We start from the raw sequence: 15317 nt of genomic DNA, 5'->3' as shown, positions 1-15317 counted from the left end.
AGCCCCAAAGCCCATCCTGTCAGTCCTGCAGAGCCTCTGCAGCTCCTCCTCACTGCCCAGAACAGGGAGCCCCACAGCCAGACACAGCAGCCCAGATGTGCCCCCCTGGCCTGGGGTGCCTCTGGCAAGGGAGCAGCACCAGGCACTGCAGGAGCCTGCAGACAATTCCTGCAGCACTTGTGGGATGATCCTGCTCCCCAAGGGACGTTCCCATGGTGCCAAGTCAGGAACTGCAATGGGGAGTGGGGCCAGAGAGGAAAGGGCAAACAGGGATGGGCTGTTTGCAGGGAGGGAACGGGGGTGGGCAAGAGGAAGAAATCTGTAACAGGAAGAGTAAAGAAAGCAAAGATGAAGCCAAGGAAATGCTCAGGGCAGTTTGGGGGTGGCTGCCAGGCAGCCCTGGCTCTGAGCAGCAGCGTCTGCAGTGGGACAGGAAACTCCCAGCTGATGGGAACAAACTTTCTGGCTGACTGCAGAGGCCAGGACAAAGCTGAGTGGTTTCCCTGGCGTCCCCCAGCCCTTCCTGGCCCCAGGGGCTGATGGCATTTGTGCTCCCCCAGGTTCATGTCCCCACAGCAGCAGCATGGGGGTGCTCCCGCCTGCTGTGTGCAATGCAAACAGGGGCTGCTGAGCCAGTGCTGCCGTGTCTGTGCCTGCAAGGATGCGGCACCTCTGTGAGCTGGGGGAGAGGCCAGGGCTGCAGAGGGGGGATGTTGTTGGCAGCTCCATGAGGACGCTCTGGGACGCTGCCCTGGGCTGTGCAGCGCACTGGGGATGGATCAGCCCCTGCTCTGCTGCTCCTTCCCGTCTCCCCCAGGGCCCTTGCAGAGCACCAGCCGTGCTGTTTGCCTCCAGCCTGCCCACGGCCAGCCTGGGGCTGCTCACGGGGGTTTGCTGTGCTGAGCATTGGCCTGGCCGTGTTCTTGAGAGAGCCTGGGCAAGGAGCCTGGAGCCCCCAGGCCCTGGCCTGAGGCGTCAGCGCTGCCCCAGCAGTGCCCATGGCCTGTCCCTGCTGCAGCCCCGGCACTGCCACCCCCAGGACTGTGCCCGGCCCCGAGAGCACTCAGGCCCTGCAGCAACACCAGGGCCACCAGGGCAGCGGGGCAGGGCCACGGGAGCAGCACTGGCAGCACCAAGTGCTGCTGCTCCTGGGCACAGCTGCTGTGCCAGCACTGATCTGCCCCAGCTCTGCACACAGACATTGCTGCTGCAGCTCCAGAGAAGGCAACAAAAGGGCATCTCTGCAGAAAACTCTGCTGGGATATCCTTTATTTCCTTTAAAGTCACTGAGAGTGCAGCCCCTCATTGACACAGTCTGTGGCCACAGGGAAGGTGGAGAAAAACAAAATGAGAAATGGCACAAGGAATGGCTTTTCTTTGTGGGCAAGATTAGAAAAGAAATACAAAGAAAAAGAACCTCCAAAAGGAAAAGAACAACAAGTATCAAAGATGACATTTATTACAAGTGATTGGTTATAAATTGTCCAGCAGTTTAATGCTCCTGAAAGCATCCAGTCATCAGTGCCCTCACTGCAGCCTTGAGCTCCTGGTTCCTCAGGCTGTAGATGAGGGGGTTCAGGGCTGGAGACACCACCGAGTACAGAACTGACAGGGCCAGATCCAGGGATGGGGAGGACATTGAGGGGGGCTTCAGGTGAGCAAATAGGCCAGTGCTGACAAACAGAGAGACCACGGCCAGGTGAGGGAGGCAGGTGGAAAAGGCTTTGTGCCGTCCCTGCTCAGAGGGGATCCTCAGCACAGCCCTGAAGATCTGCACATACGAGAAAACAATGAACACAAAACATCCGAATACCAAACAGGCACTAACAGTAATGAGCCCAAGTTCCCTGCGATAGGAATTGGAGCAGGAGAGCTTGAGGATCTGTGGGATTTCACAGAAGAACTGTCCCAGGGCATTGCCATGGCACAGGGGCAGGGAAAATGTATTGGCTGTGTGCAGCAGTGAATAGAGAAAGGCACTGGCCCAGGCAGCTGCTGCCATGTGGGCACAAGCTCTGCTGCCCAGGAGGGTCCCGTAGTGCAGGGGTTTGCAGATGGACACGTAGCGGTCGTAGCACATGATGGTCAGGAGGCAAAACTCTGCTGAGATGAAGAAGAGAAAGAAAAAGAGCTGTGCAGCACATCCTGTGTAGGAGATGTTCCTGGTGTCCCAGAGGGAATTGTGCATGGCTTTGGGGACAGTGGTGCAGATGGAGCCCAGGTCGCTGAGGGCCAGGTTGAGCAGGAAGAAGAACATGGGCGTGTGCAGGTGGTGGCCGCAGGCTACGGCGCTGATGATGAGGCCGTTGCCCAGGAGGGCAGCCAGGGAGATGCCCAGGAAGAGGCAGAAGTGCAGGAGCTGCAGCTGCCGCGTGTCTGCCAGTGCCAGCAGGAGGAAGTGGCTGATGGAGCTGCTGTTGGACATTTGCTGTGGCTGCACATGGGCACCTGTTCAGAGAAAAGGATAGTTAAGTTTTGGAGGAGTTATCTGTAACCAAAATCAAAGCCATTTCCCATACACCCTCCTCTGTGACACACAAGGATATTCTTCTGTGTTTAAGAGCTTAGATGTTTTCAATTTAATCTCCCCCTATGTCTCTCCTGCTATTCCTGGATATCAGAAACACCCAGCATTTCTGCTGCCCTCCAGGAGAACAGAGTTGGTTCCCTGAGGCTACAGGATGAGTGGAGACTGGGGAGACATGGTCTGTCACTTCATTCTGCTTGGAGTTTCTCTGGGCTTTCATTTTCTCAAATTAAGGATGCTCACACTCCCATGTTTCTCTTACAAACCCCCAGGTACAGCTGAGACAGATGGATCCACCACTGCCCAGCTCCACATTTGCAGCCAAGGACTCACATTGCTCATTTCACCAACCCAGCAGCATTTTCAGTCTCAAAACACCTCTGCCTTTCCCCATCAATCTTATAACTCAGATATGCTCTAGGGCAGATTTGCACCCTGGATTGAAGCTCCCAGCTTGGACTGAAATCTCAGGGAGACTTCCAGGTGTCTTTCTGATGGCACTGGATGAAGGGAGATGCAGCTCCTTCCCTGGCTGCACTGCCAGCATTACCCAGAGCCGGGCACTGGGGACAGCTGTGTCACCCTGAGCCAGCAGTGCCCCCTGCCAGAGCCCCCAGTGCCGGGCAGCTGCTCCCAGCCCTGTGCTCTGCAGAGGGAACTGGGCCCGGGGCTGCAGAGCTGCCCCATGGCTCTGCTGCAGCTCTGCCTGCACAGGAGGGGCTGCACACCTTGGAGCCCCGGCCCTGAGGGCAGAGGCTTGGCTGGGGGACAGGAGGGAGGGGGCTTGTGCAGAGGGAGGGGCTGCACTGGAGGGGCTCCTCTGGACATCTCTAAACTCTCCCTGCCTCAGCATTTCTGGGCTTTGTTTTCTCTCCTTCCCTGATCTTCTCTCTGCTTCCTGGAGATTTTCCTCCTGCAAGTGTTTCCCTGTGACTGATCTCTCCCTGCCAGCACTCCCAGACCCCAAATCTCTGTGCACTCTCCTTGGCCTGACAGAACCCTGCCTGTTTGCAGGGCACTGGCTGGGGGCAGGTTCTGTTTGCAGCTTGGAAAAAGGAGAGCTCAGACTGAGCCTGATGGCTCGAGTAAAAGTGATGCTGCTGCTGTCCACTGGCAGAGGAGCTGCAAGCACATTAGGCATCTGCTGTGACCCTATTGATTACTAAAATAACAATTCAGATATCTCACGTGCTGGTCAAAATTCAAAACACCTGTAATATTTGTCCCCCCATCCCTGCCACTCTCCAGTAGTAGGAAACTGAATACAAAGTCTTAGAAAATTTCCTCATTTTTATCAAAATCCTTGTCTTGGAAATACTCTGTGACTGATCAGAACCCCTCACCATGTCAGAGCTTCATGACCATTTCACCTGCCCTGCACCAGAAATACTCAGAGTTGTACTCACAGGGTCTGTGGGCATTGGGATGTTCCAGCTTTAGGAGATCACTCCAGGAGCTGCAGCTGCATTGTCCTGCAGCCAGAGGTTCCTGTGCCAAGGGCTGGCAGTGATTCTGCCCCAGGCACTTCTCAGCCCCTTCCCAGCCCTGACTGATTGAAGCTCTCTGTGCCTCTGTGCTGTGCCCGGGGTGGCTGCAGGCAGTGCCCCAGCCCTGCTGGGCTGGGAGAAGAGCTGCTCAGCAAGAGAAATGTGCTTTTGAAGCTCTGCTTGGTTACCAGGATCTCCCTCTGTGCCAGGAGCCCGGCCCAGCTCAGCAGCACAGACACAGCACAAGGACTTTAATGACCCTCTGGGGCTTTGTGCTCAGGCCCTGAACATCAGGCCCTGAGAGGGAGCTGCAGAAACCTCTCCAGAACTCCAAGTCACAATCCAACTCCAAAGTTTCTTGGACTTTTAATGGGTCCCACTGAGGGACAGGACTGAGAAAGTGTCCCCAGGCCCCAGGCAGAGCAGAGAACTGGAGGCACTGATGACAGGTGGGGACAAAGAGAAGCCAAGTCTTGGTGCCCTGGGGCACAGCAGGGTCTGTGCCACCAAGGGCTGTGAGGAGACACTTTGTCCTGAGGCCCTGGGGCCTCCTGGCACAGCCCCAGCCAGGCTGGGCACTGTCAGCCCTGGTCCTGCCCTCAGCATCCCCCCCTAGCCCACATCCCAGTGGCCTCAAGGATCTGCTGGAAGGAGTCCCTGGGGAGCCTTGGTCAGGAATGGCCCTGGGGGCTCCTTCATGCTCCCAGGGACTGCAGGTTTTTCAAATGTCTTTGGTTTTGGCTTTTGCCTTGGAGTCTCTGAGAGGTTTCTGCAATCCTGGCCTCCAATTATCTGCTGTAATTAGTCCCTGGAGAGGCTTTGTCAGGAACAACACTCAGTGGGGCTCATTAATGCTTCAAGGTACTTCAGTTCTTTTAAGGTACTTGGTGTTTCCCTTTTGATCCAGACTCTGTGTGAGGTTTGTGCAATCATGGCCCCAATTATCTGCTTTAACAAGTCCCTTGAGAGATTTGTACTGACACTCAGTGGAGCTCATTAATGCTTTCAGATACTCAAGGTTCTTAAAGTACTTCGGATTGTCCATTCCACACTGAGTTTCTGAGAGGTTTTTGTGCCATCCTGGCCTCCATTTCTCTCCTCCAAGTAGTCCATGAGGAGCCTGTGTTGGAGATGAACAGTGGGTCCCATTAATGGCTGAAGATACTTTGGGTGTTTCCTCTGACTTTGACTCCTGGACAGGTTTGTGCAATCTCCTTTCAGGCCCTGAGGTTCCTGGGCTCAGTTCCAAATGCACCACGGGGCTTATTAAGATCAAGGAAGTCCTGAAAAACCAAGGCTTTGCCTTGATTTCCCTCTTGTCTACTGCAGTTCATCAGGAAGTTTCTGTAGTGGTTTTGGTTCATAATTTTGAGGTTTTTTGGCCAATGCATCAATTAATGTGGTGTGTTCAGTTTTGGCTAATTACCAGTGCACTCACTAGAATATACATACTCATTTCCTGCTGTGAGGTAGGATTAGGAGAAAGACAAAGTAGGCTCAAAATTTTAAAAGGGTATAAAGAAAAGTTTACTAACAGTAACTAAAAGAAAGAGTAATAAGGATCAGCACAAAACTTTCGGAACCTTCCTTTTTCCATACAACCTGACTATGTAAAGAAACAAAAACTACAATTTTCAGTCAGTTTAACACCTCTAGAATAGTCTTTCTTCACTTCAGTTATAGAGAGAAGTTCCCCTTGTTAATGTTATGGAGACTTCTCCACAAGAAAACAGTTATCTCATGGCTTTTCATTTCCACAAATAGCAGCTGCCTGGAAAGTTCTGTAACTGTGAAGTCCCTCCCATTTTTTTCACTGCCTTTCCCACAGTAGTGTTTATGGGCCATGTCAGTTTATGGGGTATTAGTTTCAAGATGAGTTAAGAGCAAAGGTTCTCTTCATCTATTTCTGAAATCATCTTCATCTCTGGGAACAGAGGTCTTCTTCTCTCCCTGAGGGCACAGGGTCTCATCACTTTGCTCTGTTTCTCTGTTCATACGTCTCATGGGATCACAGCTACTTCAACATTTGCTCACTTAAGCATGGAGGCCTTTGCTGAAACAAGTCATCTCCCCATACTTTTCAATGCCTTATAGGGAAAAGGAGAGTCTGATGTATCAATGACATCCTTCTCCATAGCTTTACCAGAGGATTTCAGCCCCAAGATCAAGGCATCTCCTCATCCCTCCCACCTGGAACTCAACTTCCACTTCACTGACCTCGGTGTCTTCTGTGTGCCTGCCCTGTGTCCTTTTCTCTCACTGGAGGGAGGATGGCAGCACTGGCAGAGTCAATATCTTCCCTGGGGCCTGCAGAGAGTTACACAGCCCTGGCCAGGCTTGGTGGCCAATTCTAATTTTGGCCATGGTTCCTGGACATGAAGACCAGTTCTTTTCCATAGGAATGAAGGAACAGGGCACCACTGTTTTAGGGGCAGATGAGAGGTGACCACCAGATGCAAAGGCCAGCTAGAGCTGCCAGATTTTGTTTGAAGAGATACCCTCAGAAATAGGAAATTTCTTAGGGAGGGTACCAATTTTGGCAATGGACATCTGAAATAACAGACGGGTTTTTTCCATACAGAGGAATGTTCCAGAAGCTGATGAAAGGCAGCCCTTGACATTCAAAAATCAGCCAGACCTGCCAGGTGGCCCCTGGCAGGCCAAGCCAGCCAGACCTATTCCATGTTCCCTCGGTTCCATGGGGCCCCACAGTGTCCCAATGGTCCCTTGCTTCCAGGAGGCCCTGAGGTGTCACAATGCCCCCTTGGTGACACCAGGCCCTGAAGGGTCGGAATGGTCTCCATGGTTCCATCAGGCCCCACAGAGTCATAATGGTCTCTGGGTCCATGAAGCCCCGCGGTGTCACCATGGCCCCTTGGTTCCATGGGCTCCAGTGGTGCCACAATGATCCCCTTGGTTCCATGAGGTGCCCACAGTGTCACAGTGATCTCCATGGGAAGGAAAGAACTGAGCCCCAGTGTGGCAGGGGCAGTCACCAGAGGCCAAGGGCAGCCAGACTTGATGGTACTGGCAGATTTTGTCTGGGAGCAACCGTTGGATATAGGGAATTTTAGAGGTGGAATCCCAATTTCAGACATGGACACCTGGAGTTGAATGATGTTTTTTTTTTTCCAAAGGAAGGAAAGCACAGAACACCGGTGTTTCAGGGGCAGATGAAAGGCTGCCGTCAGAGGTCTAGGCCAGCCAGACCTCTTTGCCCTGGTAGCTTTTGTCTGAAAGCAACCCTTGGATATAGGGAATTTGGGAGGTGGAACCCCAATTTTGGCCATTTCTGTGTAGATAAGAAGGAGAGTTCTTTTCCATAGGAAAGAAAGCACTGAGCCCAAGTGTTTCAAAGGCAGAAGAAGAAAGAGGTGGCTCCTGGGAGGCTCAGCCAACCAGACCTGTTCTTCCTGGTATGTTTTGTAATGGAGGAATTTTTGGATACATGGAATTTGGGAGGAGGAATCTCAATTTTGAAGACGGTCACCTTGAGAAGGACAACTATTTACATTGGAAGGAAAGCACCAAGCCCCAGTGTTTCAAAAGCAGATGAGATGCATCTCTCAAGAGGCCAAGGGCAGCCCGACCTGTCTGTCCTGGCAGCTTTCACTTGGGAGCATTCCTTGGATGTATGGAGTTTTGGAGGAGGAATCCCAATTTTGGCCATGGAACCCTGGAGGAGAAGGACAGTTCTCTCCCATGGGAAGGAAAGCCCAGAGCCCCAGGGCTTCAGGGGCAGATGAGAAGCAGCCCTCGACATGCCAAGGTCCGCTGGACCTGTCAGGTGATTCCCAGAGGCCCAGCCAGCCAGACCTGTTCCATGTTCCCTTGGTTCCATGGGACCCCACAGTGTCACAATGGTCTCCTTGGTTCCATCAGGCCCTGGAGTGTCAAAATGCTCCCCTTGCTTCTGCAGTGTCACAATGGCCCTGTGCTTCCATGAGCCCTTGCAATGTCACAATGGCTTCGTGGTTCCACAAATTCCTGATGTGTCACAATGGCCCCTGGGCTCCGTGTGCCCTCACTGTGTCACAGCGGCTCCTCTGTGACACTGCGGCTGCACAAGGTCACCATGGACCCTTGGTTCCTTGGGGTCTCTGAGTTTCACAATGGTCTCCTTGATCCCATGAGGCAGCACAGTGTCACAATGGCCCCTTGGTTCCATGAGGTTCCGTAGTGTCACCGTGGTGTCCTTGGACCTGCATTGTCACAACTGACCTGTGGTAATCACATATCCTCTGAGCAGAGAGAGAGATCTCCCAGGATTTTCCTGGGGAGCTGTGAGAAGCTGTGAGAAAGCTCAGAGAAAAGAACGAGAAACAATTCTTATCTTCACTTGCTGCACCTGTTGTTGTGCACACGTGGAATGTGTTATGGAGATTTGTTTATCAAAGGGTGATTTCTAAATTGGCCAATGGTGATGGTGTTTGGATTTCAATTAACCAGTCTGGTCTGTCTGTATCGGACTGTCTGCAAGACCGATGAGTGTTTCTTAGCAGTATAGTATAGGATAATGTAATAAAACGATTGATCGGCCTTCTGGAATCATGGAGTCAGTGCTAATTATTACAGGCTGGGGACGCCCTGCTACGATAGTTATCTAAGTCAATCTTCCCTTACCTCTGAATGCTGAACAGAATAGGCTTAACAGGCATAGCAGGAACACCAACCACTGTAGACCCAAAGAGCTGGCTGAGGAGTTGGGAGAAAACTTCCCCTGGTGTCATTTCCTCACAGTAGGTACCATTATTAAAGTAATTCCAAACACATACAGTTAGTGTGTGATAGCCTCAAATCTGTGTGCCCACCGTCCAGAGGAAATTAAAAATCCATAAATTCCTCACCATATTAACCCATCAAACAAATTGATTATCAGCCAGATTTGCCATAGTTATAGGATGGGAAAAATGTAGCCACAACCATGTGCCACCCAAACCAGGGTAAGCTAGACCACATGGTGACACCTAACAAGGTTTCTATATCCAGTGCAACAACAAAAAATTATGTTACTCAAGAATTGTTATTCTTATTTCACCCTGTTTCTCTCAATGCCCTCAGGCTGCACATCGGGTGCCAAAACTGGTCTTGGTTTACAAGACAGGTGTCTGCTAGGGAAGGCAGCAAAAAGCCTCCTGTGGAATGGAGAATGTAAACCCCTTCCCTCCAAATTATTAGAATAATGAAATCAAGGGGCTCTCAGGCAGGCAAATATATGGGAATAGGAATGTCAGCTCTTTCCTAGTGTGTATAACAAAGCAAACAAGCAGCAGCAGCTGCGGCACGAACAGCAAACAGAGCAGAGCCCAGTCCCGGCCTTTGGGCCGTGGCGCTTTCCCTGCGGTGCAGTTCCGGGCACAGCCAGCAGGGGCGCTGTGGCTCCCGGGGCAGGGCAGGTGCGCTGACCCCCACGCGGCTGCAGGGGGCGCTCCGGCCGGGCTCGGCAGCGCGGGGCCATGGCGGCTTTGTCCGAAGGGGGAAGGGCTGGAGAGAGGCTTTGCTTCACAAACCCCGGGGCAGCCGGCTCCGCTGCCCCAGCAGGACTCTCAGAAAGCAGTCAGCTCGGTGCCCCAGCAGCACTGGCAAAAAGCAGTCAGCTGGGCTGGCAGGATGTCTCGGCAGGCAGGGGGTGAGGGGCTCCAAGCAGAGCAGAGAGAGCCCAGCTCAGGATCCTGGACACCAGAGCAGACAGGGATAGGTCTCTCTTTTAGTGGGGCAGGTGTAAATAAGGTCCCAGTTTAGTGGCTGTTCTCACGAGCAGAGGCTCATCCCAGGACAGAAGAAGCAGCTCTGGCCCGGGCTCTGGCAGCAGCAGTGGAAACTCCCATCTCCAAGAGCAGCAGCTCCTCCCAAAATAAGGGATCAGCCGATAAACATCAGCCAATGATAAGGAACAAACAGAAAGGAAAAACCCAACCCCCAACACTGGTTTACAATTCCTTATGCTAAGGGAGAATTGTATAAAGTTTTAATTCCACCTTTATAATTGTTTACATACGAGATCTTGAAATGTCAGGGGTAGGGATTGGAACCTGCTGCTCCAAGGCTCCTCTCACAAAAAGAGGCTTAGAAAGGCTGGCGGTCCTTGGAGGTATTTGGGGATCTATAGGGGCTATTGGGGGTCCTTTCTGTGCCTCCTGACCTGACAGGAGCTTCTCTAATAAACTTTGCCTAAAGCTCCCAGTCTGCCCATGACAGGAGCCCCTGTGAGTGCCTGTGACATCCCGGCTCTTTGGCAGCTTGGGGACACTTAGAAAGTCCCCATGAAACCCCTCTGAGGGCCTGTCAAAATATCTGAACCTTAATATGCAAACTGTCGGCTCTTAACTGAAAGGTTGGTGGTTCGAGCCCACCCAGGGATGCCATTTATGTCAGAATCTGTGGTATTTAAATGATCCCAAAATTGCAGAAATTCGCTGTCTTTGAGCCCCACTGCCAAAGAAGAAGCCATAATTCATCTGTGCTGGTTTTCAAGGTTGTTTATTCTTGCTTATCTATAACATGTTCTGTCTGACCTGCAGTAGGCCTTTCTTGTGGGACAGCGTGCAGGGCTCTGCCCCTCAGTGGGAAGTTACAAACATTATATACCAGAAACTACCTGTGCTATATTTACAATAATGTGCCAATACCTACCACCTCTGTTGAACAATGTGTCCCCAGCCTAAACCAACAGAAAAATGCCAACACTGCAGTGAAACATGGAAGGCATGAAGAAGATGGAAAAGGACAGGACACACATGATTTCCTCCATCTTGCCTCCTTTGAACCCTTTATCTAGAATCCTAAAATTCTACTTTTGCACCCGTGTCACGCTAATTATTACTCATATCAAACACTCAGAGTGTGTAATTCATCCTGTAAGATTGAAAACTCTTTTCCATGGACAGAGATCACAGACAGTGTCTCTTAGGGCTCTGTACAGGGGAGTTCCTGACCCCCTTGCCAGGGTCCCAGGCCTTCCAGGGCAGCCAGAGGGATGCCCTGGATTACCACAGCAAACCTCATCAGGACCCATTGCTATGGTCAGTTTCCATGGCAACCATCACCATCCCCCTGTTGCTATGGTCAGTTTCCATGGCAACCATCACCATCCCCCTGTTGCTATGGTCAGTTTCCATGGCAACCATCACCAGCCCCTGTTGCTATGGTCAGTTCCCATGGCAACCATCTCCAGCCCCTGTTGCTATGGTCAGTTTCCATGGCAACCAGCACCAGCCCCATGTTGCTATGGTCAGTTTCCATGGCAACCATCACCAGCCCCTGTTGCTATGGTCAGTTCCCATGGCAACCTTCCCCAGCCCCTGTTGCTATGGTCAGTCCCTGGGCAGCTCCATGGAGACCCCATGCCAGGGGTGGTTGCCATGGACACCAGCTCAGGCCTGCAGCCAGGGCCCGTTTCCATGGCAACCATTGGCACTCCCATCCCCAGGGTCATGGGAACCCAGAACCACAGAAATGGCTGAGCTGGGAGGGACCCATCAGGATCCTCGAGTCCAACTGCTGGCCCTGCACAGGACACCCCAACACTGCCAGCCTGGGCCCGGCAGCGCTGTCCAAATGCTGCTGGAGCTCAGAGAGCCCTGGAGCTGTGACCCTTCCCTGGGGAGCCTGGGCAGTGCCCCAGCAGCCTCTGGGCAAAAACCTTTCCCTGAGATCCAACCTCAGCCTGCCCCGACTCAGCTGCAGCCGCTCCCTCCACTCCTGTCCCTGGGCACCAGAGTGAAGAGGTTCCCTCAGCCCCAGCCAGGGACCCGCTCCCAGGGCTGCTGCCATGGCCACCAGGGCTGGCACCAGCTGGGATGCTCGGTTTCCACAGGCCGGGATTTAGGAATGGAATTCCCCAATTTCCTGCTCCTGCTAAAACCATGCTGGCTCTCGTTGCCCTCCCACCTTCCACTGAAGGAAAAAAATGGAAAGATCCCAGGCTGGGATAAGAACAATTTACTGGGAACAGCAACGAGATAAGGAACAAACAGGAACAGAAAAAATATTGACAACAGAAGGGATAAGAAAAACTATTTACAGGGGAGATTACATCACCATCAATTGTATCTTCCTGGCCACATGTCTCCTCCTGCCTGAAAAGGACACCCTTCTCAGAGAGAGAGAGAGAGAGAGAGTCCCTTTCCTGCCCCTGGCAATGACCTGAGGTGGGAGTGAATGTAGTGACAGGGCCATGGCCAGACCCTCATGTTCTTCAATCCAACATAAGGTCATTGGCAGGGGCAGGAGAAGGTACAGGTATCTTCCCAGCATGGATCACAGGGAACATGGATCACAGGGAACATGGATCACCAGGGCTCTTCCCAATGTGGTCCTCCAATGGGGGATGAAGCTGGAGCAGTGCATGAAGCTCTTCCTGAAGCTGGGGAATTTTCAGGGCTTCCCTTACCGGTGCCTCCGTTGGTGTTTGGTCAAGTCAGAGCTCTGGGTGAAGCTCTTCCCACACTGGGGACACTCGTAGGGCCTCTCCCCAGTGTGGATGCGCCGGTGCCTTACAAGGGTGGAGTTGTGTTTGAAGCCCTTCCTGCAGTCAGGGCAGCGGAAGGGCCTCTCATCTGTGTGAATCCGCTGATGCACAAAGAGAGCAGAGCTGCTGAGAAACCTCTTCTGACACTCGGGACACTCGTAGGGCCTCTCCCCAGTGTGGATGCGTTGGTGGATGATGAGGTTGGAGCTCCAGCTGAAGCCCTTCCCACACTCCCCACACTTGTAGGGCCATTCCCCAGTGTGGATCATCTGATGTCGTTTCAGAGTTTTGCTCTGCCTGAAGCTCTTCCCACACTCCAAGCACTTGTAGGGCTTCTCCCCATCATGAAGCTTCTCTGGGACCACCAGCTCTGAGCTCTGGCTGAAGCTCTGCCCTCCTTCCTGACCCAGAGTGGGCCTTTCCTCCTCAGAGCACCCTGGGCTGGGTTTGCAGCCCCTCCTCCTGTGGGATCTCCGGGGCTTTTCCTCCCTGTTGGATTCCTGTGCTGTGGAGTTGCTCAAATCGGCCTCTTCCATGTGGTTGTGCTGCAGAGATTTGTCCTTCCTGGTCTCCATCATCAGCTCCTGCTCTGGGGTAGGAAGGACAAGGAGAGGATGGGATTTGCCTCCGTGCCACAGGGAAGGGCAAGGAGATCCCCCCAGTGCGTCCCCGGCAGGAGGGCACTGGCAGCGGGGCTGTCCTGCAGCCGGGGCTGTGCTGGGCCGGGAGATGGAGCAGGAGAGAGGGGGAAAGGGGCACTGACTTCCTCCTCACCTGCCTCAGTGTCCCAGGGCGCCTTCCTCACTCCAGCCAGCCACAGTTTGGGAGTGGGACATCCTGGTTTGGGGAAAAACAAGGTGTGAACGCCTTGGGTTGGGGATTCCTCCTGCCCAAATCCATTTCCAGAAGTCTCCTGGTGTCCATAAAAACCTCAAAAAATCACGAGTTAATAAAAAAAGAAAAAGCCACCAGGATTGTCCCATTTCCAGTCTCATCGCTCTGGGGTTCTGGTGTCCCCCGTCTCAGGGCTGTGGGGGATCCTCGAGGGTCCTGGGGATCCCCCTTCTCCAGGGTCCTGCTTAGGGATGCTGGGGGGTTTTGCAGTACAAGGGTCCCCCTCTCCAGCCTCCCCCCAGTCCAGGCATTTGGGGGTCACCCCCTCCCCACCACCCTGTCCTGGTTTAGGGCAAGTTTGGGAGAAAATCCCCAAAGGGGGTTTTCTAGAAAGCAGATTCAAGCGGCCTCTTCCCCAACCAGTTTGGGAAAAGATTTCCTTGGAGAAAAAAAAAAAAACCAACTGTTTATTTAACAGGCAAAGCATTCACCAGCACAAAACATGAACAATATTAAACAATAAAACCTGTTGTTGCTCCAAAAGAGATGACAAACCCAGAAAGTCCCTCCGTGGGCTGTAGCTCGGCTCACTCAGTCTCTGATCAGTCCCTCCATGGCCCAGGCCCAGCCCGGTGGGCCACAGGTGTGAGCTGCCGGTGCTCTTCTGGTGTTCAGTCCAGAGCAGGTTTAAACAGCTCCAAAGAAAAAGAAAAACCACAGCCCAGGGAACTTCTCTGCCTCAGCGAGCTAAAAACTAACTAAAAGCAAAGGAGAGCTCTGTCCTGCTGTCTGTTGGCAGACAACTGATACCTCAGGTTTAAGTTTTTCTGTTCTGTTTCAGTGTGCAGCTTCTAGCTTTAGATTAAGTGTTCCTGGGATCTTTTCACAGGGTGGTGAAGACAAAAGAATCCTGTTCTAGCTGGAGAGTCAAGGACAATCTCTTCAAACTTCAGGCCCAAAGCACAAACAACAGGAAAAGCTTAGGGCAGGCAAGCAAGGAGGATGAAAGTTCATAATTCGAAGCTATTAATTGGGCTGTTAAATCCTGTACGCAAATGGACTAACACTTATAAAAATGTGAGCTCTTATGGCCAAGCCCTCTTTTGCTTCCATCTCGGAGCCATCCGGGCAGAGCCCCGACCGTGGCTCCGGTACTGCCGGGGTGTGGCCTTTGAAGGCACTTCAATAAATATCCTCTTTATTCCTCTTGGCTCCGTCTGGCCTCTGTCCCAGCTCCTTAAGGCATCTCAGCAGCCCAGGAGCCGGAATGTGGAGGGGTGAGTGCAGCTCCTGAAAACAAACTGCGCGCTTCTTCCCCCCCCTCTTCGCTCTCAGAACCAGCCCTGAAGGTGCAGAACTCATTTCGGGGCCAAACGGACCAATGGGGGTTCGAGCATCGTGAGGTCACCCCAGGACAGGCCCTGCCAGGCTCAGGGGTCCCGTCCCCGCCTCATCTCCGGCTGCCGGGGGTCCCCCAGCTCCGGTACCGCCCCTTCCCCTCTGCCGCCCCGGGGGTCCCACGTTCCGCAGCCCCGGCTCTCACGGGGATCCCCAAAACCAATGTCCCGCCCTGTCAGCGCCGGGCCAGCCCCGCGTGGTCCCCCGGGACCCTCCGAGGGGCGATCACAGCTCCGCTCCCCCCGAAAAAGCTCCTCGGGACACAGGGACACGGGACACACGGATACGGGGACACAGGGACATGGGGACACACGGACACGGAGCTGCCAGCTCTCCTGCCTCCCGCTGCAGCTGCCCGAGTGCTGCCACAAGCCCTGTCCCAGGCAGGAAGCGCCATCCGTGTCCTCCTGCCTGTGCGTTGCTGGCTGGATTGCTGAAGGCTCCCAGGTGCCTCTGGAGCTCCTGTGGGGCCGTTCCCAGCCGTTCCCAACAGTTTCCAGATGTTCTCAGATGTTCTTCAGATGTTCTCCAGATGTTCCCCGCCACACCGCCGTAAAGCAAACCGCGCCCGCCGCTTCGCGACACCCTCACCTCGCCACAC

General features: G+C 53.3%; 1 protein-coding gene and 1 non-coding gene across 3 annotated transcripts; both read right to left on the bottom strand.

Annotated features, from left to right (window-relative positions):
• Window positions 1–1360: 1360 nt before the first annotated feature.
• Window positions 1361–2425, bottom strand: LOC140681427 (olfactory receptor 14A16-like). The gene has a single exon (XM_072921256.1). The coding sequence runs from the start codon at window positions 2423–2425 to the stop codon at window positions 1493–1495; it is 933 nt and encodes a 310-aa protein (XP_072777357.1). The 3' UTR covers window positions 1361–1492.
• A 9513-nt stretch (window positions 2426–11938) lies between these two features.
• Window positions 11939–15232, bottom strand: LOC116807129 (uncharacterized). 2 transcript variants are annotated; one of them, XR_012052607.1, is made up of 3 exons: window positions 13845–15232; window positions 13259–13321; window positions 11939–13073 (listed from the first exon to the last, which is right to left on the bottom strand). It is a non-coding gene; the product is annotated as an uncharacterized protein (transcript). The 2 variants fall into 2 exon arrangements; XR_012052606.1 differs by having other exon boundaries at window positions 13259–15232.
• Window positions 15233–15317: the final 85 nt, after the last annotated feature.

This window comes from Taeniopygia guttata, chromosome 36, assembly GCF_048771995.1.
Source record: "Taeniopygia guttata chromosome 36, bTaeGut7.mat, whole genome shotgun sequence".
Classification (NCBI taxonomy): Eukaryota; Metazoa; Chordata; class Aves; order Passeriformes; family Estrildidae; genus Taeniopygia; species Taeniopygia guttata.
The sequence above is the reverse complement of the archived record's forward strand: the minus strand, read 5'-3'. Positions and strand labels throughout refer to the sequence as shown.

What these genes read in the sequence shown, in the direction of transcription:
- LOC140681427 (XM_072921256.1), bottom strand. Translation starts at nt 2,425, where the DNA reads ATGTCCAACAGCAGCTCCATCAGCCACTTCCTCCTGCTGGCACTGGCA.